Genomic DNA, 16,023 nt, shown 5'->3' with positions numbered 1-16,023 from the left:
GTTAATTATTGAAGGCGACTCCAAAATATTGGTTGAACGCATCTAAGGAATGTTTTTAGGTGTTTCAAATGGCTCTCTAGGGGCATGTCTATTCAGGTTAATTGGGTTAGAAGATCTGCCAACAGCCTAGCAGATGGTCTAGCTATGCAAGGGGTTCGGAGACAGAGTATGTTTTGGGCTCAGCTATAATATGTTTGGGAGGTCTAGACACTTGGTGCCTGTTGTATTTTCCACAATGTCTTGCTTCTTTGCTTTCTTTTAAAATTAATAAATTCTTCTTATGAGTTACTGATAAAAAAAAAAATTAATGAGTCCAAGGAAGGAAAGAATCAAGGATATCCACAATAATTTTCCATGGGAATTTTAAGGTGGCCCTAGGATTCACCCTGGCATTCCCAACCATTTGATGCCAAACTATGAATGCTATTGATCACATCATGCCACAACTTGTCTGAGTCCAAGGGAAACCTCCAAAGCTATTTGCCCAGCAATGACAATTTCCTCATCCTAATTCACCCATACCAAAACCCCCATCGCTTTTCCTTCTACATGCTATGGTCTACTTGACAAGATGGCATTCTTACCCTCCCTTGATTCCCAAAGGAAATAAAATATTTCATGATTCTTTCAAGAGTCTTTGCCACCTTCACTAGAAGCTACTGAAAGGAAATAAACAGGCAAGTTTACTAAGGGTAATTCTTCCAGCTAATGAAACATAGTTCTTATTCTGCCACCAACTTCTCCGAAAAACTATCCACTATGGGGTTCCAAAAGCTTGTAGATCTAGGATTCCATCCAGTTGAAAGCAATTCATGTTTAGTTGCTAGTTTGTTAGTTTTATGTGTGGGTTAATTGTAACTTGGGTTTATTAATCTTTTGTTCTGTATTTATTGCACATGTTCACTTGTTGGATTTTCTTATTATTATACGCATTTGATTTGTAATTTGTAACATCTTTATCTTTACTATCAAAACTAATTGTTTCATCTGAACTTTTCCCTTTAGCCCCACACAAAGTATTGGAATGCTTTCGTACACATTTTTGAGGAGTACAGGGAAGGAGGATATTGTAGTCCCCATGGTAAGGATATGTTTAAGAACTCTTAGAGCATGTTCTTTTCTGTGTTACCCTATCAGGATTTTAGGTTAACTCTGTTGAGTTTCTAGTATCAAGGTTAAAAATATGTTCTAGTGAATTATGATGATTTTTAGGCTGTGTTTGGTTTGAGAGAAGATTTTGGTGGGATGGCATGATAAAGGGAAAATGGGTGAAAAATTTTCACGTTTTGTTTGGTTGCCAAAGGAAAAATAGTGGGGAAATCAACCCTAATAGTTAAATAATTAGGTAGTTAGTAATACTTTATTATTAATTAATTATTAATATTTTATCAATTAATTTGATAATTAGTTAATTAATTATTAAGTAAGAATTCATATTTTAATATCTATTTAAGATTTTATATTATTAATATTTATTATGAAATAGTTAAATAAATTTTATTTTGAATTATTAATTATTTAACGTTTTTATTATTTATTTATTCATTAATTACTTAATTAATTATTAACTATTTTGTTGTTAATTAATAATTAGTTAATTAGTTATTATCTTAGTTTTTATTTGTTTGTTATGTTATTGTTAAGATTGTATTTTATTAATACCTATGACTTAATTAATAGTTTTATTATTTTAATATTAATAAATTATTTTTCGTTATTAATTAATTATTTTAATTTATTTTAATATGCTATTATATAATTAATAATTTATTAATGGGTTATGCGTCTAATATTCTCTCAGAAATACTATAAAGAAGGTGAGGGTGGGCGTTGGCGCAACGGTTGGGTTGCTCCATTGCAACCTCGGTGACCAGGGTTCAAATCTTGGAAACAGCTTCTTTATGTGTACAGGGGTAAGGCTGTGTATGTCTTTCCCTCCCTAGACCCTGCATTGGTTGGAGCCTCATGCACTGGGCTGACCCTTTTTTAGAAATACTACAAGGTGTTTATTTTTTTGGTTAAACAAGTTTACCTCTACATTCCCACTTGTTTCTCACCAAAATGGTGGGATTCCACATCCCAAGAATTGGGATCTATGATCCCATGTTTCTCCCATCCCATTCCACAAACCAAACATGGGTAGGGAAGAATATTCCATATTTTCCCTTCCCACCCCACAAACCAAATGGAGCCTTAAGGAATATAACACCTTTAAGCTATATGCCTGTAACAACACAAATCCCGTAGTAATAAGCTATGTAATGATTGTAGAATTTATATATTTGATATATACTTCTCAGTCTTCTTCTTTTAAGCTGTTGCTTCCCTACCCCCCTCTGTGTTGTTGGCATTGAAATGACAAGATCGACTATGAGAAAGTAGGAAGCAATTGGAAAAAGGTGTTGCGGTCATCACCTGGTGATTGGAATACAAATTTAGATACTATTGTACAGTGGTCACCTTATTCAGATGAAGACGATCTTCTTCAGCAGGTGATTTTTCTTTTCTACTTAAATGATTATATGTAATTACATTTCTTATTATGATTTTCTATTAAGCTCCACCTATGGTAGAGGATTTGGTCTTTCATTCTGTTATGGACTTATGGTGCAATAATAAGGTATAAAAAATAAAAAATAGCTACTGTTGTGACATATAAACATATAAGTTATTTTTAAATTGAATGTGCTTTGTTGGTCTCGTATGAGAACAATTGCCAGTTACAGGATGTAGGATACTCACTGATTGGCTAATGTAATAACTAAAATAGATGCTTACAGGTATATTTAACTTTTTGTTGTAAATATTGATGTATTATGTATAAGATGCATGGTCAGTGAGGTCTATACCTGTAAGGGTAGTTATCTCTCTTTATTTTCTTTTGTTACTTATGCTTTTTAACTCCTGCTAGAAGCAGTAAATATTGAAACTTCATTTTTTATGAGTAATTAAAAAATTGCAAATACATTTTATTTTATTTCTTAGAAGCTTGGAAAACCCTTGTAGTCCTAATAATTTAGAGGCCAAAACATCTCTCTTCCCTCACTATTTCATTTATGTTGAACAGCCATTTATACATTAAAAATACCATAATTGTCAAGGTGGCAAGATGGGGCTGAGGGGCAAAGGCCTGCCTTGTCACCTAAGTGTCTAGGCATCACCTTGGTGAAACTTCGGCAAATAAAGGATTTAATTTATAAGATACGCTTGCTTTTTTGTTATGATTTCATATTGAAAATATCGATAACCATACAATAAAAGAGAGTATGGTCACTTTTTTGTCAGAAACCCTAATTTTTGTTACCAAATTTACTCCCCATCTTTCTTTTATTTTTTCAGTGTAATCTGTCATAGGAAAGAGGTTTCCAATTGGGTCAAGTAGGATCCCTCCCTGCATGACCTTACCTATAATTGCCATGTAGATGAATCCCGTGTCAGATCTAGACCATCCATCCTGTAGGGGACCCACTAATTCAATCCCATAGTCTGTACTACCCTACATCAAACCTTGTATTAGAGCTTTGCCTAATCGGTAATAGTTGTTTATCATTTTAGTTTTTAGTTAATACAAAGTTGTCCATGAAAGATGGTCTATCTTGAACATGTGGAAAAAGTCTTGTGGGTCAGAACTTTTTCTATGAATGAAGGGTGGGAGAGAATTTGTATGTCTCTTTATAAACTCCAATTTGGAGTAGGAAACGAACTCAAAACAACTTCTAACTCCTAATAGAGTAATAGTGACTCTAACTCCTAAAATAATTCTACTGGAAATTACCAAAAACATTTAAGTGTACTTTTACTTTAAATAGTAATTAGGGAATTTCTATAAATAGTAGGTAAGAAAGTTACCATAAATAATAATTTTGATTTTCTAATAAGAGTAAAATTCTAGATGACTTAAAAATCCTATTCTTAAGACACCTAGAACTAGAAAATAAATATAAAAAAGTAAAAAAAATACCAATACCCGTATCACCCATGAATTCAAAAATTGGTTTAGGAATAGGAAGCTGATTTCATCCTCCATTGATTCTAAAATTGGTTTAGGTTGCAATGTGGCACTGACCTTGTCTTTTTGTTACCTAGTTTGGCACTTTTTTGTCTGCACATCTTGTGTCAAGGTTGCAACTTGGACGGGATTAACTTGAATTAAATAACTTAATAAATAACTTGACTTATAATTCATTAAATTAAGTACTTGATAAAACTTAATTATTCATAATAACTTAATATATTATCTTAATTAAATTAAATAATAAAATTATTGAATAATTAATAATTGGATTAAAAGTTTACAATGAAGAAATAATAAAAATAGTAAAAAGCAAAACACATTTAATTGACAATAATAAAAACTTATACTTTACCTATTTCAAAAAATTTAACTAACAATAAAAAAAATTAATAATATGGTGTTACAGAAATGAATTGAAGAAGCTCAAATGGGCAACACAACATATGAATTTAATCATACAATGGGTGGGAAGGGAGGCTAATTCATTTGCTGATTGTTTAGCCAAACAAGGAGTAACTAGGGATAAGTTGTATTGGGCCCAATTGTAATCTTTGTGCTGTTTCTTTTCTTTTAAAGGGTGAGGCTGCATCTTGCACCTCCCGTCGGGATGCTTGTAACAATCTTTATCTTTTGTTGATAATGAATTCTTAATGAACTTTTATTTATCAAAAAAAAAATTATTAAACAATATATAAACCTAAAAATATTGCTTGGGGTTGGATTCGGTTTGGCTTAGCCCAGTTAAGAATGTCATAATATTCCTTTTGCTTTACTTCTTCTCAACAAAGCCCGTGCATTGCACGATGAAATAGGACACCAAACCAAACCAACCTACCTCATTGTTTTTATCAATGTGGGTGAAGAAGATGAAGTAGGCGGCTTCTTGTAACCCATTCTTGCCAACCCATACATTGTATGGTATCTAGGTTCCAAATAAACCTTCATTTCTATATTGATAACCTATACAATGGAACGTAGGATATCAATTATATAAAAACAATTAATATTATTATTAAAATTAAAATAAATACAAATATATTAAAAAAGTAATGGAATTAATACTAATTTTTATTCCATTTGTTCTTTTTCTTTTTTGTAGTAAATAAGCAAAACAAAAATCGTAGAGTTTTCACATTGAAAACACTACACTATAATAGACTTTATGGCCAGTTTTTGGTTGAAATTGTTAGAAAAAAGCAAAATCATTGGGTTTTGTATAATCCGGATTCAAATGTAGATGATTAAAACAGGTTCAATTAGTTCCTTTTTCGATTGTCTGTTGGCATATGGGTGCCCTACATCAACCCATGTGCTTCACAGTACCATATACTATACAGGTATGGTACCGTATACTACACAGTTTCTTTCACTAGCCATGTACTAAATGGTTACCAATATTTTTGAAAAAATAATTAATATTTAATAATCAAGACTATTTTTTTTTGTTTTTGAAATTAATTATTGTTAATTTAATACTATTCCATTTTAAAATAATAATTAGTATAAATTAAAGAAAATTTACCTAACAAACCTTGATAAAAATAAAAAATTAACAATCAAAAAATAATGTTTGAATCGGACATGAACCTGCTAGGTTCAATTGAGAATTAGCAAAGCCCATGCGTCGCATGAGGCCCTGCTAGTATGTGTATATATTGACATTTTTTTATGTATTTTTCTTTTACTCTACTTCTAAGTTGGGCTATAAAACCTAAATGAAAGGTAAAAGTGCAAAACATGAGCAAGAAGACCTTAAAACCCAACTACTTGTCAAACCAACCCACCCAGGACTGCTTGGCCTTAAACCTGACTTACCCTGCCCAAATTGCATCCCTACCTTGCAGTGCCTCTGTTATATTATTCCCAATTGAGGCAACCCCAAAAGTGTGTCCTTGCCTGGCGATGATGCCAAGACATGTGTACTTTGTTGAGTGATCCCTAAAAGTTCCTTATTGCCTAGGGGCACCTTGACAACTATGAGAAGTTCCACTAAATGCTCTAACCTGGATAATTTTCCAACCTCAAAAGCAATCCCAAACACTATCTTAATTTGTTGAAAGTAATATTTCCTTTTTTTCAATTCTTTTCTTATCTGATTTTGACTTCATAAACTTTAAATGTTGATAAATTCCTACTTTTTTTTGGTAGATAAATTCCTACTGGATCACCATATTGTTGGATCTTTGGGAATAAAATTATGGAAAAATTCATTTCCATTTGAATAGGTAAAACTAAATTTTCTTTTTCTATTGGATGAAATTGCAGCGACCAGCGAGAATTACACATTAATATTGGAAAGTAAATGTGTCCCCTACATGTTTGTATATATGGTCTATGGTGTTTTCATCCTTTCAATTTGTGAGTGATCCATTGATTCATATGGTGTTAATGTGTTATAGTGTTACCACAACCTCAGCCATTTTGTGTGCTACCTGATTTTCTGTACTCCCATACAATGTGGACCATCCTGAATGTTTAAATTGCAACTTTGTTTTTTGACATATACTTGTTTTTTTTTTTCCTTAGCTCAATTATTTTTTCTCCAAAGCTTATTATGTACTATCATTTTCACTTTTCCTTTTTATAATCTCCTGCTTTTGCTTTTACAGTTCAATTATTTGAAAGAACAAGGTACACGCATACTCATATATAATCTTTGGGAGGATGACCAAGGAGAATTGGAACTTGATTTTGACACAGATCCTCATGTATGTCTTCTATAACTTCCATTCTCAAAGCCTATAGCTTCTTTAACACATATAGACAAGTTTATTAATTATTTTTGAATGATTGACTTTTTTGGTTCTTTGGTTAAAAATTAAAAAAAAAAAAGTCGTCTTTGGTTTATGATTGAAGAAGATAATTCATGGTAGATAGTATACACCTCTATATGATGATTAAAAAGAGATTTGTGTCTATATAATTAATCATTTCATTTGTAACGTTTGAAATTACAGGATATTCAGATTAGAGGTGTCAATCGAGATGAGAAGAAGATACAGATGGCAAAGCAGTTCCCTAATTCTAGGCATTTCCTGACTTACCGACATTCGCTAAGGGTATATTATAATATTAGCTCTTGTTTTGGGGTTCTATAACCACTTTTGTGGCATTCTTAGGTAGAGATTCTAAAATTTATTTTACATTCTTGTTCAAAAGTTGCTGTACGTGTTGTTGCTAACTCAGCTCAGCATAGCCTTATTTCAACTATTTGTGTTGGAAACATTAATTGCCCTGCTAGTTCACTCTATCAATATGTTAAAATTGAGTTACACTATCTTATCTTATTATAGGATATCTCCCAAGGCACTTATCTTAGTAGTTGATGGTTTGATGGTTCTGCTGTCCAATTTAAATGGGTCATTGTCTAACATCATTTTATGATCTCTGGCCACTAGATTGGAATAGTTTTTTTCCCCTTAATTACAAAGGGCAAAATAGTTCATGGTGTCAGGCTAAGGATGATCATCTTGGTTGACTCACAGTTCATAGTGCCAAACAAAAAAACTGAACACACCATGAACCATTGAGGAAAAAGAAAAGGATGCAACAAAAAAGGGGTTGGGTAGTTGGGGGGACTTAGGTGGGTTTGGCTTTCTTGTCACTGCAACCAGCTATCACCATCTCTTCACACACCTGGTGAGCTTTGAGAAATGAATAATAATAAATTTATTATTATTATTTATTACTATTACTTGCACTTTATCTAAAAAAGAAGTCCAAGGAGTAAGAGGAAAGGAAAATAGGAAAATAGTCCAAGGAGTAGGAGGAAAGTCCAATTTTAATGCATCAATGCTTTGAAGTAATAATAGGAGTAAGAGGAAAGGAAAATAGTCTCTAGGCCTTCCTTTTGGGGCAAATGGTTCATGAATCAAAAACATTAGGAGGTATCTGATTATGTGCTGATGTGCATGGTGTTACGGAATTGCTACTGTATGCTATATGGTTAACATGCAGGCATGTGATGAGCATTCAGATCCACATAATTTTGAGCTCTGATATGTACACAATAATGTAGTTTTTTATGTGCTTTGGATATGTAGGTTTTGGACTTCACTGGAAGTAATCTATGATCATTATGTGGCTATGTTGTCCTGACTTGTTAAGTTCTCAACTCCAACTTTGTTGTTGTATCCACTTAAAATTGTTTTGACTTCTAAAAATAGGATCCAGTGCTAGGCATTTTAATAATGCATCTATGTGGGATTTCATGATATCATTTCATCTTCTTGTTTTTCAGAGTTATTCATCAATTCTTTATCTTAGACTTCCACATGGCTTCAGAATTATTCTACGTGGGAAAGATGTTGAGCATCACAACTTGGTGAAAGATATGATGTTAACAGAAAAAATCACATACAGGCCACAGCCTGGTGCATATGGGGTTCCCAAGGAATCAAATGTAATTCTCGCGTTGTGACATTATGCATTTATACCTGTCTTTTTAATTCATGATGATTTAATCTCTGACTTTCATCATATGTTGGATTTCAGATGGTTGCTGTTGTGACAATTGGGTTTGTCAAGGATGCAAAAGATCATATTGATATTCAAGGATTCAATGTTTATCACAAGAACCGACTTATTAAAGTTGTTTTTAATTCTTTTAATGCTTTTAATGTTAATTGGAAATGCAATTAGCAGAATCTGTTTAATATATAAGATGTATTATTTCTGCTCAATATTTCTGACACGAATCTTGAGAAACCATTTCTGAGGTCTAGCCACCTAGACATATTCTCGTTGGTTTTGATTGATTGTCCTCTGTGTGGCTATATTTCTGGTTGAAAATACTTGTATACTTAATGATACCTGGATACCTGTACACGCCTATTTACCCATTTTGCATACTGCATGCACTTATAGATGTACCCTATATCATTAACACTTTTAAAATATGTAAAACAATATATTTCAAAAAATTATACCATAAAGAATCTGCACATGTTAAAATTTTAATTAAATTCAGAAAGACTTAAGTCTTGAGAAATAACATTTATCTTTAAAAACTAGTTATAAATGTATAATATAAGCATATTACATAGAATACCCATACCAATAGGATTCATATTCCCTTGTCCTGTTTCTGTTTCTGTGTATACATATCTGGAAAATCATAGATACCGCACATTTGAGTTTCTTTAAACCGACAAAATTAGGTTTTGTCTAACATGGCATATATGTGATTTTACCAAGCATGGGTCTTTCTTTTGTAACTCCAACTTTGAATTTTGTAAATTAAGAGTTTTCATCTTCAATTTTCTGATAGATGATCTTCAATCTATAATGTATCCTTACCAACATTTATTCTCCAAAATTTCAAATACTGAGGAGTGAGGATTTTAAAGTATTCATATTACCAATCTAGAGGTGTATTATTGCAGCAAGAAAGCTTAAATTAGAGAGAAGGGGATAATAATCAAAGCTAGAACGAGTATTTAGTCATTCCAGGACTTGAGGAACTGAAGAATAACACTTGTGAAAATGACTCTATTTCTTACATTTTGATTCTTCTTAATATATAGCTGATCCAAAAGCTAACTGATACCCTAAAAAGTAAAGTCGCTTTCTTACAATGTTTTGAAGACTGGCCCTGATGTTGCACTAGAAATTAGAAAACTGTCATGATTGTGGGTTGACCAGTTCAACTGGATGAACTTTAATATTCTTGTTTACTGGTTCACTGGTCCAACTATCTAGGTTAATGCCAATTCAAGAACATTGCTTTCTTCTATAATGCTAAAGTAGTTGCATGTCTTTCACATGACCTCTAAACGAGGATAAGCAAAATATCAAACACAGAGTTTAAGACTATGACGAAAGTTGAGTCTCTTAAGCTTGCTTCCTGGTAGTGTGGAATGTCATAACCACTAGCCTGGAAAGATAGGAAAAACAAACCTGGATTGAGCATCTCCTATTTTTATGGAGCACTATAATCAGAGCTGTTTATTTTATTTCAGCCATTCTGGAGGGTCTGGAATGCTGCAGGGAGTGATGGTCGGGGAGTTATAGGTATTCTTTTGTACTTTTCAGACATTGATCTAATTATCTGAGACTAGGGTCATTTCTAATGCAATTTCATTTCGCTACAGGTGTGTTGGAAGCTAATTTTGTTGAACCAGCTCATGATAAACAAGGATTTGAACGTACTACGGTTCTTTCAAGACTCGAGGCACGATTAGTACAGATGCAAAAAAATTACTGGTTTGTTCTCGAATATTTTTTGACTTGGGTTTCAATGTTTCTTTAATGAATTAACTACAAACCACTATTTGATTTAGGTCCACCAACTGTCATAAAATTGGCTATGCTCCTCGGCGTCAAAAGAAGCTTGTTGAGTCTGCAAGTGGAGGTTGCTAGTTAAATGGTATTTCGTTTAATTGTCAGTTGTTCATGTTGTTTTTTTTTTTCTGACCAATTTAATTTTGCAGAGTCTTCACCTGAGTATCTTCCTCACCGATCAAAGCATTCAGAAAAAGCTGCCTCCCCAAGCAGAAGAAGAGAGCCTGAACGATCTCTTAAAACAGTTGACCCCAAACATGGGAATGCACACATGAATGATAAAGGGGAAAATGGAACAAAGAACACAAAAGGATCAACTTCTAAAGAACCATTGCCACCTTTTCTTGAAGATGATAGTGACACAGAGATTCGAACTGTTCCTCTTGAGAGAGTGATAAAGGGCAGTAGTAACAAGACATCCCCTAAGAAATCTTTCACAAAAGATGGTTCTCTCACAAAAGAGTTCTCTCATCCATGTTCAGGAACTTGCAAAGCTCAAAGAGATGATTTATCAAATGGGCATACTGCTAGAAGTTCACAGGCAAAGGTAAGTATCAACTGAAAAATAGGATTTTTTTTTTTTTTGGTTGTTGCTAGCTTCTACTGGAAATACTTGTTTCTTGTGCATATGTGATGTAGGACAAACTACTCAATTAGAAAGTTGAAAGATGAGTTGTGGAGGAGAACAATGAGGTACAAGGAGTTTAGCAATGAGTTGTGGTGGAGAACAATGAGGTTCAAAAACTAAGTGTTGGATAGAAATTTTCAATGAAACTTTATAGAGATCATTGGAATTATGGAGGCATTTTGAGTAGGTTGTCCACAAAGGAGAAGATATATATATATATATATATATATATATATATATATATATATATATATAGTTGTTGTTGAGTGGGCCGACTTGTGTTTAGTTTATTTCCTTTTAAATTAAGATGTTGTTGGGCCTTGGGCCCATTAGTCTTTATTTTTTAAAGAGTTGTAATTACTTAGGTTGAGTTGCCGCCCTACTTAGGGCATCTTTGTAATATCTCATACTTAAGTTAATTATAAATAGAATGAGGGGCTGGCGGCTAGGGTTAAGTCAATCTATCCTAGTCGACCTTTTGCTCTTTTCTTCCCTTTCCTTTGTCTCTTGCTGAAATCCCCAACTTTCTACTCTTCCTTTCACAAGAGGCTTGGCCGAAATCAGCACATAAGGTTTTCTACTTGGTATTAGAGCGGGTTGAAGGTTCTTGAAGAGATTTGTTCCTGCAGCCCTAGATCGGCCGACTGCATGGAGATTTAAGAGGCTGATCGAAGCTTTCAGGTAAGCCCAGTTTTGGATTTTCTTGGTGGATCTGTATGCCCTATAGCTGGTCTAGGGTTTCTCATCAGAATCAGGAAAAACTGGAGATAGGGGAAGAGTCCTGATTTTGTTGGACTCTTCAATTTTGACCTAGGTAGTGGCGTCCTATTTTTTTAGGGTTCCTTTGGGTTTTTTGTAAGGGGCGATTCAAGTTCCATGTGGTTTGGAGGCCTCTAGAGAGGGCGGTTGCTTCTTCTCTCTTTTCTCCCATCCCACCGAAAAGGAATCTTTCGTGGAAAGAAAGTCCAGGACACCAAAGGAGTGTCGTTGGTTCCAGAAGGTATTTTGTTTATTCTTGTTGCATTTTTTAGCTGTTTTCTGTACCTCTTTGAGACACATGGAGGGACACAGAGTTGAATATAAGCCCGGGAATGAAATGGGACCAGTGGGAGGAGGTGCTAGAGACCCCTTCGGAGCCGGAACCATTACTTCAGTTAGGTTGGATGGTACAAATTACTTGGAATGGTCCCAATCTGCAAAGATGGCCATTGAGGCTCGTGGAAAATTGGGGTATATTACTGGTGAAGAGGTAAAACCCGAAACTGGCAATTCCCGGTGGGTGCAAGAAAATTATATGGTAATGACATGGTTGTGTAATTCTATGTTGCCACATATAAGTAAAAACTTTTTATGGGCAAACACTGCTAAGGAGATATGGGATGGGGTGGTAGAGACCTATTCACAGAAGGAGAATGTTGCTAGGGCTTATCAACTAAGAAATCAGATTATTGCTACTAGGCAGGGAGATAAATCTGTTGCAACTTATTTTTCAGTCCTTAAGACCCTGTGGCAGGAGATCGATCATCTAGAGACCTTTGCTTGGGAAACCACCAAGGATGCAGCTACCTATCAAAGACACTTAGAGAAGTATAGGGTGTTTGAATTCCTTGTTGGCCTTAACCCTGAGTATGACATTGCACGACAACATCTTCTTTCCAGGGACAGTGTCACTCTCTCCCGAGCATATGCATTCGTGTCAGGGGAGGAGTGCAGGAGGGATGTAATGATGAAGAATCTCATGACTGATCAATCTGCTATGGTAAGTGCTGTGAAACCTAAACAGAATGGCATTGAAAACAAGAAGGAAGACAAAAGGGACTTAGTCTATGACTACTGTAAGAAATCGAAGCATACAAGAGATACTTGTTGGAAGCTTCACCCACATCTTGTGCCAACCAGATTGAAGAATAAGAAAGGAAATGCACATATGGCAGTTACTGGTGACACTCCGGCCCCTCCTACTACAACTGCCTTGGAGTCTGTTGCAGCTGCTACAGTAAGGGCCGAGCTTGAGAGGTTTGGGTTACTTCTGAATCAGAGGGATACAACTAGTTCCAATTCAGCCGCAACCGGACAACAAGGTACAGGTAGCACAGGTGGAAATCACTCCACCTCCCTTGCCCACACAGGTAGTCCACATGTCACTGCAAACTATGTTTCTGCTTCAGGTAAGGAGAGATCTCCTTGGATTATAGACTCTGGAGCCTCAGAGCACATGACCCATTGCTCCACCATTTTCTCCTCTTACCAGTTCAGTTCTAGCAGAGATAGGGTCTCCACAGCTAATGGATCCCATGTTCCTATTGCTGGGAAGGGATCTATCAAGATTAATGATTCCATTTGTTTACCCTCTGTCCTCCATGTTCCTAGATTGAGCACCAACTTGTTATCTGTTAGTAGTTTGACTAAGAATCTGAACTGCTCAGTAATTTTTTCTCTTGGACATTGTATTTTGCAGGATCTAGATTCAAAGAGGACGATTGGGAGTGGTCGTGAAGTGAATGGAATCTACCTCCTGGATACTCTTCCAATTCACCAAAGTCATCATGTTTGCAAGGGCAGTGAGTCAAAACTTGTGGATCAGATTATACTTTGGCATAATCGTCTGGGCCATTTGTCTTTTTCTTCTTTAAGTTCTTTGTTTCCAAAACTGTTTGAGTCTGTGAGTCTGTCAAGGTTGAAATGTGAAGGTTGTGAACTTGGAAAGCATTGTAGACACTCTTTTAAACCGAGTAATAAAAGATGTTATTCTCTTTTTGATGTTATTCATTCGGATGTGTGGGGCCCTTATCATGTTCCCTCTATGGGCGGCTATCGCTATTTTCTCCTGTTTGTGGATGATTTTTCTCGATATTCCTGGATTTACTTGATGAAATCACATAATGAGGTACCATCCTTGGTGAGACAATTCCATCAGATGGTATTAACACAGTTTGGAACTAGATTCAAGATGTTCAGATCTGACAATGCTAGGGAATATTTTGAGAGACATCTTGCCTCATATCTGTTGGAGTATGGTGTTGTCCATCAGAGTAGCTGTTCCTACAGTCCACAACAAAATGGTGTTGCAGAGAGAGAACAGACACATTGTTGAGACGGCAAGAAGCATGATGATCACAACAACAGTTCCGGTTCGTTTTTGGGGTGATGTTGTTCTCACGGCAGTATATCTGATTAACAGGATGCCTTCTCGTATACTTGGATTCAGCACTCCATTCAGCCTTTTTTTTCCTCAGGGGGAGATATTTCATATTCCTCTAAGAGTGTTTGGGTGTGTCTGCTTTGCGCATATTCTTGGTCCTTACCGTTCGAAGCTTGATCCCAAGGCAAAGAAATGCGTCTTCCTTGGATATGCAGAGAATCAGAAAGGGTACCGCTGCTATGATCCAGTCTCTGGGAACCGGTTTGTTACTATGGACATCACTTTCTTCGAATCTACATACTTCTTCTCAAGTAATCCTTCTCAGGGGGAGTGTTTTGGGGAAGTAAGTCAGCAGTCTATCCCTCTCCCAGTTCCAGTTCCTGTGCCTACTACTGTGCTTGACAACCATTCGATGTCACCTACCTTGCCCCCCCCCTTTTGCGTTCCGTCTCACAGTATTACTCACGGCAGAGACTTCATAAGGAGGTTGATTCCACTACAGCAGAACTCACACCCTTTTGCGTTCCGTCTCACAGTATTACTCACGGCAGAGACTTCATAAGGAGGTTGATTCCACTACAGCAGAACTCACACCACTTCCTGTCGATCCCTTGGAGACTCCAGATTCGGCTGATACAGATCCAGGTATTCCTCTTGATCCCTCTACTATTTCAGTTCCCATTGGTCCCACTAACACTGTTACAGATAACCTTGATCTCCCTATTGCTCTTAGAAAAGGGAAGAGGAAGTGCACTGCTCATTGCATATCACAATACTTATCCTACAGTGGACTTTTTCCTTCCTACCGTGCTTTTCTCTCTTCTCTTGATTCCGTGTCTATACCCAAGGGTGTTAGTGAGGCTCTCTCCAAACCTGAGTGGAAGGCAGCTATGCAAGAAGAGATGGAGGCTTTGATTAAGAATCGGACATGGGAGATTGTGGACCTACCAGAAGGCAAGGAGACAGTTGGATGCAGATGGGTTTACACAGTAAAGTATAAGGCAGATGGAAGCATAGAGAGGTACAAGGCAAGACTTGTTGCAAAAGGATACACACAGACCTATAGCATTGATTATCTAGAGACTTTTGCACCAGTTGCAAAGATGACCTCTGTTCGGATACTCCTTTCTCTTGCTGCCTCATACTCTTGGCCCTTGTTTCAACTGGATGTGAAGAATGCTTTCCTAAATGGGGATCTGCAAGAAGAGGTGTATATGGATCTTCCAGCTGGTTTTTATGATAATGCTAAAGAGGGAAAGGTATGCAAGCTGAAGAAGTCACTATATGGCTTGAAACAATCCCCTAGAGCATGGTTCGACAGATTCAGAAAGGCCCTGATTGTTTTTGGCTACACTCAAACTCAATCTGATCACACCTTGTTTGTGAAGCACAGGGGATCCTTGGTGTCAATCCTAATTGTTTATGTGGATGATATTGTTGTCACTGGGAATGATCTGAGTGAGATTGATAGTCTGAAGAGGAACCTGCATAAGGAATTTGAGATTAAGGACCTTGGAGAACTGAGATACTTCTTAGGCATTGAAGTTGCAAGATCGAAACATGGAATTTTTATCTCTCAAAGGAAGTATGTCTTGGACCTTCTCCAAGAAACAGGGAAACTTGGAACAAAGGCAGCTAGCACCCCCATTGATCAGAACCACAGAATCAGTGCATCAGAAGGTGAACCAGTAAAGGACCTTGGGAGGTACCAAAGACTTGTGGGTTGGCTACTATACTTGTGCATGACAAGACCAGACATCTCCTATGCAGTAAGTGTAGTAAGCCAATACATGCATGCTCCACGAGACTAGCACTGGAAGGCAGTTGACAGGATCCTTGCTTATCTGAAGGGACATCCAAGCAGAGGCATATTGTTTACTGATCATGGACAGCTCAAGCCAGAGACCTATACAGATGCGGACTGGGCAGAATGCCTCGATGACAGAAGATCAACTT

The 16,023-nt window shown here is 36.1% G+C and overlaps 1 protein-coding gene across 3 annotated transcripts in view; it reads left to right on the top strand.

Moving 5' to 3' along the window:
• The window catches only part of LOC104592813 (protein MICRORCHIDIA 7), a 45,066-nt gene that overhangs the window by 18,129 nt on the left and 10,914 nt on the right, over nt 1-16,023 (top strand). For 2 of the 3 annotated variants that reach the window (XM_088900160.1, XM_010252309.3), the window contains exons 7-16: nt 1,006-1,081; nt 2,364-2,492; nt 6,625-6,723; nt 6,973-7,074; nt 8,256-8,417; nt 8,510-8,605; nt 9,976-10,027; nt 10,108-10,219; nt 10,297-10,367; nt 10,447-10,844. In XM_088900160.1, the coding sequence (XP_088756286.1) occupies nt 1,006-1,081; nt 2,364-2,492; nt 6,625-6,723; nt 6,973-7,074; nt 8,256-8,417; nt 8,510-8,605; nt 9,976-10,027; nt 10,108-10,219; nt 10,297-10,367; nt 10,447-10,844 (1,297 nt within the window). The remainder of the gene's footprint in view (nt 1-1,005; nt 1,082-2,363; nt 2,493-6,624; nt 6,724-6,972; nt 7,075-8,255; nt 8,418-8,509; nt 8,606-9,975; nt 10,028-10,107; nt 10,220-10,296; nt 10,368-10,446; nt 10,845-16,023) is intronic. The other variant, XM_010252310.3, reaches the window with a different exon arrangement.

Source organism: Nelumbo nucifera, chromosome 3, assembly GCF_055504915.1.
Source record: "Nelumbo nucifera cultivar China Antique chromosome 3, China Antique-T2T, whole genome shotgun sequence".
NCBI lineage: Eukaryota > Viridiplantae > Streptophyta > Magnoliopsida > Proteales > Nelumbonaceae > Nelumbo > Nelumbo nucifera.
Note: the sequence above shows the minus strand (reverse complement) of the source record. Positions and strands in the feature narration are given on the sequence as shown.